Consider the following 12,490-nt stretch of genomic DNA (forward strand, 5'->3'; position numbering starts at 1 on the left):
GCGGGCATCGAAGAGCACCCTTCTTCCAGCTGTTCAGCGAAGAAGAAGGGGGTCGTCGCCGGTTGCGCGGATCAGCATGCTGAAGGTGTGCGGACGCTGCCCTAAGGTGCCAAGTACCTGGCCAGCGACAGAGGCCGGGACGCGAGCTGTACATACTGAGCCTGCAGTTCTGGCTCGGGGGTCCCCGTGAGAACCTGGAGAACTCGTGAAGATGGTGTCCGGGTCCTACGTGCCGGCCCTTCGGGGTGAGCGCAGGGTCGAGTACTCGGAGCCGGCCTCCTGTCCTCGACAAGCGCGATCTGCACCCGCTGGCCCCGGCCGATGTACGACGACGTGAAGGGAGTATCTATGGTACGGACGAGGAGGGACGTGAACGAGGGGGTGAGGAGGGCCGACCGCGCGCAGCGGTCGGCCTGGTGCTGCAGAGGAGCCACATTGTGACCGGGGACGACGCCACTACGTGGCCGTGATCATGGAGCTGGAGGCGAGGGGGGCCAAGGTCATTCCCGTTTTCGCTGGCGGGCTGGATTTCTCGGGGCCGGCGCAGAGGTAATTTTTCTTTCTTTTTGGGGAATTATTTACGCGTTGCGCGATAATAATAACTAAAAGATGGGAATTCCAATTTGATGAAAGTGTTGATCGTGACCGTAGTCGGATACAACTAATTAAGGACATTTTAGGACAGAATAAGAACATCCCACACACAGTACTCTACCCTTCTTTTTTTTGGGGGCAGTCACATGGACGGTTGGGATTCAGCCGCGTGTCAAGCCGAGGGATCAGAACCTTCTGTTGGCATGCGGACTAATATTTTTGCATTGCAACTAGAGTTACGGTAAGGGGCTGTTTTGTTTGTTTCATTTGCCCCTGATTCCCTTCCAAAACTGACAGTACAGTTTGCTGTCAGTTTTGGCAGCTTTCTTGTCAAAACGTTCTTTTAGGAGCGTTTTGGCAAGAAAATTGTCAAAAAACTGTCAGTTTTGACATGAAATCAGGGGACAAAAAAAGCAAAACAAACCGCCCCTAAACAAAAATACATTCTATATTATTTTCAACCTTTTTTTTTTGGTTATATAAATGTCGGACAGGTACTTCCTCAATCCGATCGATAAGAAGCCGTTCGTCAATTCGGTGGTGTCCCTGACCGGTTTCGCGCTCGTCGGAGGCCCGGCACGGCAGGATCACCCGAAGGCAATCGAGGCGTTGAGGAACCTTGACGTGCCTTACATTGTGGCTCTGCCCCTTGTGTTTCAGACGACGGAGGAGTGGTTGAATAGTACTTTGGGGTTGCACCCTATTCAGGTAGCGCTGCAGGTGGCGTTGCCGGAGCTTGATGGAGGGATGGAGCCCATTGTTTTCTCGGGCCGGGACCCAAGAACAGGTAATTCTAAATGTGCACCGAAAAGTTATCAGTTCTTAGGTCAACATTGCCAGCATCAAGTTTGACCTCAACCCGGACTCTTGACTGGGCCCAATTAATCGGTCCTCTGTATGCAAATGCATACTATAGACTATTCAAGTAGGTACTGTTTGGTGAAGGGTTAAGTGAGGGGTTAAGGAGACTTAATCCATTCTTAACCCGCCAAACACAAAAAATCTATACAAAAGTTAAAGTGAGTTAATCCTCTATAATTTGCCAAACATAAAAAATGTAGAATGGTTAAGCTAACCTCTCTAGAGGGATTAAAATGAGTTAACCCCTCAAAATGAGGGGTTTACTAATACTCCTATTTAGAATGATTATTAAAATGAGTTAACCCCTCAAAATGAGGGGTTTACTAATACTCCTATTTAGAATGATTAAGAGTTAATCATTCTAATTCCCTCAAAATGAGGGGTTTACTAATACTCCTATTTAGAATGATTAAGAGTTAATCATTCTAATTATAAAGAAAATAGTTAAAATCATTGTTATTCTCAAACACTAAAACTGATTACAAGGGCTAAAATAAAACTTATTTAACGGATTAATAATTTAGTCTTTTAGATTATCGAATGGGCTAATTACATTAATCTTTTTTTAACCTCTTTTTCTTAATCCTTTACCAAACGGGGCCGGCCGTAATGCCCTACAAAAACTCAAAGAACCAAAAAAATACTATGTTTAGTATCCTTGGGACTTGATCTATGATCAATAATTTAAATAGAACCTTGAAATTGATGAATTATTGGAGTCTTGACGAAAGAGTTGGACCGAAATCAAGTGGTGGACATAAAAGATTAGAATAATCCTAAAAGACAAAGGAGAAGTTTGAAAAAGAAAACTATAAAAAAAAAAGAGAATACTATCTGGTTAAAGGTTTTGTAGCATGCTCTGTTTGCTCTGTTATGCTCTGTTTTTTGCGTTGTCTTAATGCTCTGTTTTAATATATGGTTGGCTTTTGTACTTGGTTACTGCAGGGAAATCACATGCGCTGCATAAGAGAGTGGAGCAGCTCTGCACAAGGGCTATCAGATGGGGAGAACTCAAGAGAAAACCAAAGGTATTGTTTCCTCTTTCAAGTGTGACAAAATAAATTGAACATACTTTTTAAAGATTAATTTTACTATAATATAATACTAAATGGTTTTTGTTCTGTTTGAACAAGAAGTCTAACAAATATTTTCATGGCTGACCTTGTTGTTACATTCTCATCAGATGTTCTCTCTTGATGAATGGTTTCTTTTTTTTTTCTTTATTTCCAAATTTGATAAATTCATGAAACATGATGTAAAGACGTATCGATAAATTTAATTTAATTCATTTGTAACTTTAGTGTTATATTCTGATCATGAGATGTTAATTTGTTCTCTTGATGTCATCTAAATTTTTGTATCTACATTCTACTCATGTCCCATTGCGCTGTCAGACGAATTTATCACCAGCATCTACATCCATATTTGCTGAGAAGATTAGACTCAGATAATCTCACTAAACTTAAGAGCTCACCCTATTTATTTACTGTTGTAATGTGCAGGCGGAGAAGAAAGTGGCCATCACGGTGTTCAGCTTCCCCCCGGACAAAGGCAATGTCGGCACCGCCGCCTACCTCAACGTCTTCTCCTCCATCTACTCCGTCCTCTCCGACCTCAAGCGCGACGGTTACGACGTCTCCGGCCTTCCCGACTCCCCGGAGTCCCTCATCGAAGACGTCATCCACGATAAAGAAGCCAAGTTCAGCTCCCCCAACCTGAACGTCGCCTACAAAATGTCCGTCCGCGAGTACAAGGCCCTCACCCCCTACGCCGCCGCCCTCGAAGAGAACTGGGGCAAACCCCCCGGCAACCTCAACTCTGACGGCGAGAACCTCCTTGTCTATGGCAAGCAGTACGGCAACGTGTTCATCGGCGTGCAGCCGACGTTCGGCTACGAGGGCGACCCCATGCGCCTCCTCTTCTCGAAATCGGCGTCGCCCCACCACGGGTTCGCGGCGTATTACTCGTTCGTCGAGAAGATCTTTGGCGCGGACGCTGTCCTCCATTTTGGGACCCACGGGTCACTTGAGTTCATGCCTGGGAAACAGGTCGGGATGAGCGATGCTTGCTTTCCCGACAGCCTGATCGGAAACATACCGAACATCTATTACTATGCTGCGAACAACCCGTCAGAGGCGACAATAGCCAAGCGGCGGAGTTATGCGAATACGATCAGTTACCTGACTCCACCAGCGGAGAATGCGGGGCTTTACAAGGGTTTGAAGCAGTTAGCCGAGCTGATATCGTCATATCAGTCACTGAAGGATTCCGGTCGGGGACCTCAGATTGTTAGCTCCATCATCAGCACAGCGAGACAGTGTAATCTTGACAAGGATGTTTCTTTGCCGGAGGAAGGAGAGGAGCTGTCGGCGAAAGAGAGGGATCTTGTCGTAGGGAAGGTGTACTCGAAGATCATGGAGATTGAGTCTCGGTTACTTCCTTGCGGGCTTCATGTGATCGGAGAGCCACCGTCGGCGATGGAAGCGGTGGCAACGCTGGTTAATATCGCAGCTCTTGATCGACCGGAGGAGGGGATTTACTCGTTGCCTGGGATACTCGCCGAGACTGTCGGAAGAAACATCGAAGATGTGTACCGCGGGAGTGATAAGGGGGTTTTGGCTGATGTGGAATTGCTTCGTCAGATAACAGAGGCATCGAGAGCGGCAATCTCTGCATTCGTTGACCAGACGACGAACAAAAAGGGACAGGTTGTTGATGTGGCGAACAAGCTGAGCTCGATGCTCGGGTTTGGCCTGATCGAGCCGTGGGTGCAGTACTTGTCGAAAACCAAGTTCCTGCGAGCAGACCGCGAGAAGCTCCGGACATTGTTTGGTTTCTTGGGAGAATGCTTGAAGCTTATTGTTATGGACAACGAGCTCGGCAGTCTGAAACAAGCGCTCGAAGGAAGCTACGTCGAGCCTGGGCCTGGGGGTGACCCGATCAGGAACCCGAAGGTGCTGCCGACGGGCAAGAACATCCATGCATTGGACCCACAGTCGATCCCGACCGTGGCGGCGATGCAGAGCGCGAAGGTCGTGGTCGATCGATTGCTCGAACGACAGAAGATTGACAACGGTGGGAATTACCCTGAGACCGTTGCTCTTGTGCTCTGGGGAACTGAACATCAATGACTACGGAAGTCACTGGCTCAGGTTCTGTGGATGATCGGTGTACGGCCGTCGGCCGACGGTTTGGGCCGTGTGACCGGGTCGAGCCAAGTGAGCCTGGAGGAGCTCGGCAGGCCAAGGGTTGACGTCGTAGTCAACTGTTCCGGCGTCTTCAGAGACCTCTTTATCAATCAGGTACGTTGTTGGTACAAAATGTTTGCGATTTTTAACTAATGCAGGTATTAGTTGATGATGCACATACTGATTAATGTCATATATATATATCCATATATTATATTATATTTTTCTTGATCAGATGAACCTACTGGACCGAGCAGTGAAGATGGTGGCCGAGCTGGATGAGCCCGAAGAGCAAAACTACGTGAGAAAGCACGCCCGCCAACAAGCTGAAGAACTCGGTGTGTCGATGCGCGAAGCGGCCACCCGTATCTTCTCCAACGCCTCCGGCTCCTACTCCTCCAACGTCAACCTTGCCGTCGAAAACTCCTCCTGGAATGACGAGAAACAGCTCCAAGACATGTACCTCAGCCGCAAATCCTTTGCCTTTGACAGCGACGCTCCGGGCATCGGCATGACCGAGAAGCGCAAGGTCTTCGAAATGGCCCTCAGCACCGCAGACGCCACGTTCCAAAACCTGGACTCGTCAGAGATATCGCTGACCGACGTAAGCCACTACTTCGACTCTGACCCGACCAATTTAGTGCAGAACCTCCGAAAGGACGGGAAGAAGCCGAGCTCCTACATTGCGGATACAACGACTGCGAACGCGCAGGTGAGGACGCTGTCGGAGACTTGAGGTTGGATGCGAGGACGAAGCTGCTGAATCCGAAGTGGTACGAGGGGATGATGTCGAGCGGGTACGAGGGGGTGAGGGAGATCGAGAAGAGGCTGACAAACACCGTCGGGTGGAGCGCGACGTCAGGGCAAGTCGACAACTGGGTGTACGAGGAGGCGAACACGACGTTCATAAAGGACGAGGAGATGCTGAAGAGGTTGATGGAGACGAACCCGAACTCCTTCAGGAAAATGGTGCAGACGTTCTTGGAGGCGAGCGGGAGAGGATATTGGGAGACGTCGGAGGAGAACCTGGAGAAGTTGAGGCAGTTGTATTCGGAGGTTGAGGACAAGATTGAGGGGATTGATCGGTGATTATTGTGGTTCTTGGCGCGGAACTGATGCGCGCCCGCTTCGGCATTTTTTAGGGCCCTTTTTTGGCTTGTAAAATTATATGTGATCACGTTGTGAGTTGGAGATTGATGTAATTTGATGCAACTCATCACACGGTTTACAAAAATTTCCATGAAAGTCCTCATTCCTGTGCGTTTCCATTGTCTTAGCCTCGCACCAGATTAGAACGATCGACTCGTAACAATATATATGACATATTGGCTCAGAAATTGATCTACGTTAATTAGTTTCGATCCAAGTGGTTTATACACCCACGGATGATTTGGTCGACCTCTCTCGTGCGAATACATTTGCACATTTATCAACTTATAATAACTAATGGAGATAGTTGTTATAGAAACGGTGAATACGGGGTTGAAGTTCAGGAAATTTGACGAAGGAAACAGTTTTGAGGTTTCCCGGTCGACCGCGACCAAGAATGCAGCCGACCGGAAACGTGCACGCTACACGGTGGTTTTCTGGAGCTCTGGTTGGTCGACCACGAGGCTAGGTCCGGTCGACCGCGAACCATGTAATGGATTTTTGGTTTCTGTCATTCTATCTGGTCGACCGCGATGGTTTCGGCGGTCGACTGCCTGTCGGGTTTGGGCCTGTGCTTTGTTTTCTGTTCTGATTATTAGTAGATCTCCCCCTCCTTGCCCCGTGGACGTAGGCAGTTTGCCGAACCACGTAAAATTGGTTTGTTTGAGTTTGTGGTCATTGTAATAGTTTTTAGGATCCCTCGACGCGCAGTCCTAGAGCTGACGAGAGGAAGAGCTAATATCCCACTTTGATGGGATATTAAGCTTTAGATTCTTGTTCCCTTTGAGAAACAAAAATTCTTACCGATCTTTCTCTCTTATTGTGCACCAGAAACTCTGCCGAAATTTTCGCTGCGCACAACAAGTGGTATCAGAGCCCAGATTCCGGATATAGGGTTTGGTTGGAGGAGTAGATCAATTTGGAGGCTCGTTTAGGGCTTCGTTGGTGATAAATGTGGGATTTTTTGGTAAAGACTCTATCTTTTTAGTTTTGGATCTATTCTTCGTTCGTTGGTACGTAAGATGTCGGGGAAAGAAGGTGCTTCGGGAGTCGAGGGTGGTTCCACTCTATGAAGATAGATGTGGAGAAATTTAATGGCACAAACAACTTTGGATTATGGAGATGCGAGGTTTTGGATGCGCTGAACGCGCAGAATTTGGAGGATACATTGGAGTTAGATGGCAAGCCAGATGAGATTGAAGAGAAGGTTTGGAAAAAGATGAATCGAACGACGTGTGGTGTGATTAGGTCTTGTTTGACTCAAGATCTAAAATATGATGTGATGAATAAGACTTCTGCGAAGAAAATTTGGGAGATTCTCGAAAGTAAGTATTTGACCAAGAGTGTGGAAAATCGCTTGCATTTGAAGATGAGACTTTATCGTTTCCAGTTGAAGAAGGGAACCTCCATTAGAGATCACATGAACCACTACACAAAGCTTCTTGCGGATTTGGTGAATGTGGATGTCATGATTGAAGATGAGGACAATGCGCTGCTGTTGTTGAGTTCCTTGCCCAACGAGGAATATGAGACCTTCGTCCTTACTCTGATTAATGGGAAGGCATCTCTTTCGTATAGTGAGGTCACTGCTGCACTGGTGAATTATCAGCTTCGGAAGAAGGATAAGGAGACTTCGACTGAGTCGGTAGCAGAGGTGTTGGTCGCAAGAGGGAAGAATCCGAACCGGAAGAATTGGAAGTCACAGTCTAGAGTAGGGCATCCTACAATTGGAAAAGATCAGTGTGCTTGGTGCAAAGAGACTGGTCATTGGAAGAAAGACTGCCCAAAGCTCGACGAATGGATGAAGAATAAGCAGAAGGGAAAATAGAAGCAACCATCATCAGAAGCAAACATTGTATCGGATGGTAATAATTCTGACTCTTCTATTTATTCGCTTTCTATCAGTCCTACAGATAGCTATTCAGAGGAATCTGAATGGATGTTGGATAGTGGTGCGACCTATCATGTGTGCTCTAGAAAGGAATGGTTCTCCAGTTTTGAGAAGCTGGTGGATAGTGGTGTGGTGTACATGGCTGATAACCGTGCATGCTAGATCCTTGGGATAGGAAGAATTCGCATAAAAATGTTTGACGGGACTGTTAGGGAGTTAAATGATGTGAGATATGTTTCTTCTTTGAGGAAGTACTTGATCTCGATTGGAGCTTTGGTTGGAGAGGGTCTGAAGGTTCGTGTTGAGGACATGGTTCTCGTGATTGCGAGAGACTCTCGTATTTTGATGAAGGGCATCAGGAGGAATAACCTGTATTACTTGACTGGAGGTATAGTGACAGGTGGAGAGCTAGCGACTTCTGTTGATTCGACTAGACTGCGGCATTTAGGGCTTGGCCATTCCAGTATTGATTCCTCGCATCAATTGAAAGAGGGTACAAAGACTTGCAGTTTGAAGTCCAGTGAACATGTTGATGTGAGCAAGAAGACCGTGCTAAGGGTCGTTCTGGAGGAGTTCACGTGGATGTTTGGGGGCCTTCCAAGGGGGCATCATTAGGAGGTAATAGGCGTTTGGTTTCCTTTGTTGGTGCCTGTTCTAGACGTGTTTGGGTTGCAACCAAATCCCCATTGGAGAAAGTCCTAGTAGTCTCTAACAGATTAAAGAAGTGTGTAATAGACAGAAAGGTGAAGGTACTCCATTCTGGTGGGAGGTACAAGATGGACCTGTTTCTGTATTGGAGCCGAGCTCACGGCATTTCGAGACACTTCGTTGGAAAGGAAATCTTAGGGCAGCTAGATAGGGTGACAAATTTGGAGAACCGTACCTTGCTGGAGGAGGATCGGTGTTTGTTATCAAGCAATGGTCTGCAGAAGAGTTTCTGGACAGAGGCTTCAACATATTTGGGTCATCCTATTAAAGAGTTATCAACTGCTGTGATTGGGGGTAAAACTCCATTGGATGTTTGGTCTGATAGTGTCACTTTGGTTGAGGCTTCGATGAGGGGGCTAATTGACTCTCAGCAGGTGGAGAGTTTTGGACAGACCTTAGAGGTATCGCAGCGGGTGGAGATTGATGCTACTCCATATTGGGTGGGGATTTTCCCACATACTCCAGGTCATTCTGCATTGGTTGGGATTCCAGCTGAGGTGACACAGCGTGGAAGTCATTTGGATTCGGATGCAGATGATGAGTTGGGTTTTGGCTCGAGTGCAGCTGATAGATACAGTTTGGATATGACCATTGGTTCACCTCAGGTGGAGGTGTTTGAGGCCATTGGAGGTGCTATCAGCCGCAGAGTTGATGATATTGGAGAAGGGTTGCGAACTCTTCTATTGGATTGAGGTCATTTGCGACCATTTGGGTGAACTACGTTCGGCTTGATTCCTTGGGCAAGATGATACGTAGGCAGTCTTTACGATGCAGCCGGTTTTGGATTTTGATGGGGGTGAGATCGATTTGGTAAGTTGATACCAACATTTGGAGAATGTTCGCATTCTCATTTGGGTCTCGACTTGTTATGGATTGAGTCTGTTGTCGTGAATTGTTTCACGGTGTACTGGACACAACAAGTGAGACATTTGGTTTGGTTGGTGTCGGCTCAGTTTTGGAAAAACTTCGCCGAGGTGGAGAATTGTTGGATAACAGCAGCTTGTGGGGGCCACAAGCTTGGACAACGTGTGAATGGTAGGCATGTGATGAGTTGTTTCCGCGTGAAGAGATCACCCATGTGAAGATCCACCTGAAGACCCACTGGTTAAAGCTTTGATGCGGTGCAGCCCATGAAACGAAAACAAGCAAAAGCGGTTTGTTCAGCGGTTTTTTGGGTCCACCTGATTGGATATTATAAATACACAATGGTTCTTAGGGTTTATGTGTGCAAGATTGAGAGGGGGAATAGGCAGGCGGCTGGGTGCAAAGGACAGAGCAAGGGTGTGTGCTTTGTTTCGGCTGCAGGAGAGAGAGCAAGTACAAAAGTGCAAGAGTAAAGGCAGATGTAATTTTTTGGCTGCGGGAGAAAAACGCAGAAGAAGTCAGTCATCCTTTTTGTTGGGTTTTGTGCATCTTTTGTAGAGAGATATTGTGAGGGATCTGAGAGATTGTTTGAGGGTTTAGATTTGAGAGATTGTAAACCCTATTTGTATTCTCTTTCCCTCTATTCCTCCTTGCCCCGTGAACGTAGGCAGTTTGCCGAACCACGTAAAATTGGTTTGTTTGAGTTTGTGGCCATTGTAATAGTTTTTAGGATCCCTCGACGCGCAGTCCTAGAGCTGACGAGAGGAAGAGCTAATATCCCGCTTTGATGGGATATTAGGCTTCAGATTCTTGTTCCCTTTGAGAAACAAGAATTCTTATCGATCTTTCTCTCTTATTGTGCACCAGAAACTCTGCCGAAATTTCCGCTGTGCACAACATGAGCTTCGTTTCATGTTCTGATTTGGTTTGTGTTTTGATATATATTGAAACACATTTTTTAGGGTTTGGTAAGGTTGAAAAGGGGTTAATTATTTGGTGCACATAAAAGAGAGTTTTCTGAGCAATTTGTTTGGGGTTTGTGTGAGAGATTTGACAGCTTTGTTTAAGAGATTTTGAGTAATTTTGTAATCTCTATTTGTATTCTCTTCTCTATTAGTGAAAACTCATCCCCTTCTTGCCCGTGGACGTAGACAACTTGCCGAACCACGTAAAATTCGTTGTTTGAGTTCGTACTGTTAATTTTGTGTTTGTGTGACCTTCTCTCTCGGCGACTTCGTGTTTCCTCAGACCCCCCAAAAAGAGGCTTCAAAGCCCAACAGTTGACTCAAATTTATTATTATTATTATTATTATTTTATAGAGGAGCCGTTGAATACGTTAATGCAGACCAACGATCACTGATATCGATTCGTTGTATCAAAGCCCACGGCTCATTGGGCCTTTTGCGAATGCCTCGTTTCACTGCATCGTGATCGTTGGTCTGCATTAACGTATTCAACGGCTCCTCTATAAAATAATAATAATAATAATAAATTTGAGTCAACTGTTGGGCTTTGAAGCCTCTTTTTGGGGGTCTGAGGAAACACGAAGTTGCCGAGAGAGAATGTCACACAAACACAAAATTAACAGTACGAACTCAAACAACGAATTTTACATGGTTCGGCAAGTTGTCTACGTCCACGGGGCAAGAAGGGGATGAGTTTTCACTAATAGAGAAGAGAATACAAATAAAGATTATAAAATTACTCAAAATCTCTTATCACAACCTGAAAGTACTCAAGCTTTATTGTATGTGTAGTGAACTACTGATTCATCAAAACTTAAAACGAGGACAAATCCAACCTTGAAGAGCAAGAAAAGGTTTTCAACTAAATCTTGATAAATTAAGTTCAAACTACATAGAAACTTAAGACACAAAACCACACTAATTTTAACTACTCTACAGACTCACGTTCATGATGCACTCGATCTCTTCTTGCCATGAAGAGGCACACCAAAGAGCTTCACTGCATTGTCAGATTCCTCCATTAGCTTCGGTGAAGGCCTAGAGTTAGCATCGAATGGAATTTGGGTAACATGATTTTGTATGAAGTAGATAATATCATTGTAGAGCTTCTTCATGTGGGTAAGTTCTGATAATAGTAATGAGTTCCTCTTCCTTAGTCTGTGGTTATCCTCCGAAAGGGCCAATATGAACTCACTAGTGTCGACGTTTTTCGATGAAGGCGATGAAGAATCAATCAAGTTTGTTGCATTCTCATCTTGATGAGGAGTATGTAGCCTTGGTGATTGTTGTGGGTAAAAGCATTGTTGAGGGATTTGATATTGACAGGGTTTTTTCCTGTGGATCTCAGAGAGCAAATGCTTTGACCCTTTCCTGAAGAATTCATTGGCAAATTCCCACCTATCTGCAACTATCTTTCTAAATCCCTGTAGAGTGATAGAGAGAAGAAATTAAGGTTCCGGTTGTTTTTTAGAATTAATTAATATTATAAACCTGAAGTATAAGTCTCTTACATAAAAGTGTTTGATGGTTGTGACAACTAAAGTGGGCCTCATCACATGTGCATCTCTTGGGAGCACATTTTGCAAAATGAGCCGTCATCTCATATATATATTTTCCTACATAAAATGGAGATGCCAAGCTATAACTTCTGTGCTAATGCTTGAAATTCTGTGCTAAACAGAAACTTACTATCTATGAGTCACATCTTCATTGTCTATTTGTAAGAGCAAGCAAAATTAAAGCAAAAGGTAAAATAACAAACATGTCAAGTGTGACCAATGAAGTAACCATCTTTGATACATAAATGTCTCAAATAATTAATTCACAATGGAGATCTATATATGGATAGATTGTGCAATATATGGAAAAACAAAAAAGGAAAACAAAAGACCAACCAAATCAAAAGATAAACAAAAAGTTAACTACAATTTGAGATGTAAATGAACATGATAAAGGGAAGGGGTATTGATCAGAAACTTACGTAGGTGTTGAGCTGCCTAACAAAGCTTGAGAAATTGTTGTGTTTGAAGTAGTTGGGCAAGATATCCCTAGAGAACTGAGGAGGTCTCCAAACAACAAAGGTAGTGTAATCTTCACCCCAAGACACAATGTGATCAGTGCAAGGATCATCAACAAGCTGATAGGTTTTAATTAATTAGGAAAGGGGCAGGAGGAGGAACTGATTTGTTTGATTCCACAGGTAACAACATCTCTCTACAACTCTCCACAGAGAAAGACATTGATACCTATCACTCAATCTCTCTAAATA

General features: G+C 45.1%; 1 protein-coding gene and 1 pseudogene across 1 annotated transcript; one reads left to right on the plus strand and one right to left on the minus strand.

Moving 5' to 3' along the window:
* Nucleotides 1–396: 396 nt before the first annotated feature.
* LOC109827436 (magnesium-chelatase subunit ChlH, chloroplastic-like) lies at nt 397–5,911 on the plus strand. Its single transcript, XM_020394448.1, is given in 6 exon segments — nt 397–549; nt 1,089–1,381; nt 2,401–2,483; nt 2,958–4,757; nt 4,879–5,374; nt 5,377–5,911. Coding segments are annotated over 6 exon segments (3,105 nt in total). The 5' UTR covers nt 397–472; the 3' UTR covers nt 5,733–5,911.
* A 5,147-nt stretch (nt 5,912–11,058) lies between these two features.
* Nucleotides 11,059–12,461, minus strand: LOC109827434 (annotated as a pseudogene).
* Nucleotides 12,462–12,490: the final 29 nt, after the last annotated feature.

Source organism: Asparagus officinalis, unplaced genomic scaffold, assembly GCF_001876935.1.
Source record: "Asparagus officinalis unplaced genomic scaffold, Aspof.V1 AsparagusV1_Un212, whole genome shotgun sequence".
NCBI lineage: Eukaryota > Viridiplantae > Streptophyta > Magnoliopsida > Asparagales > Asparagaceae > Asparagus > Asparagus officinalis.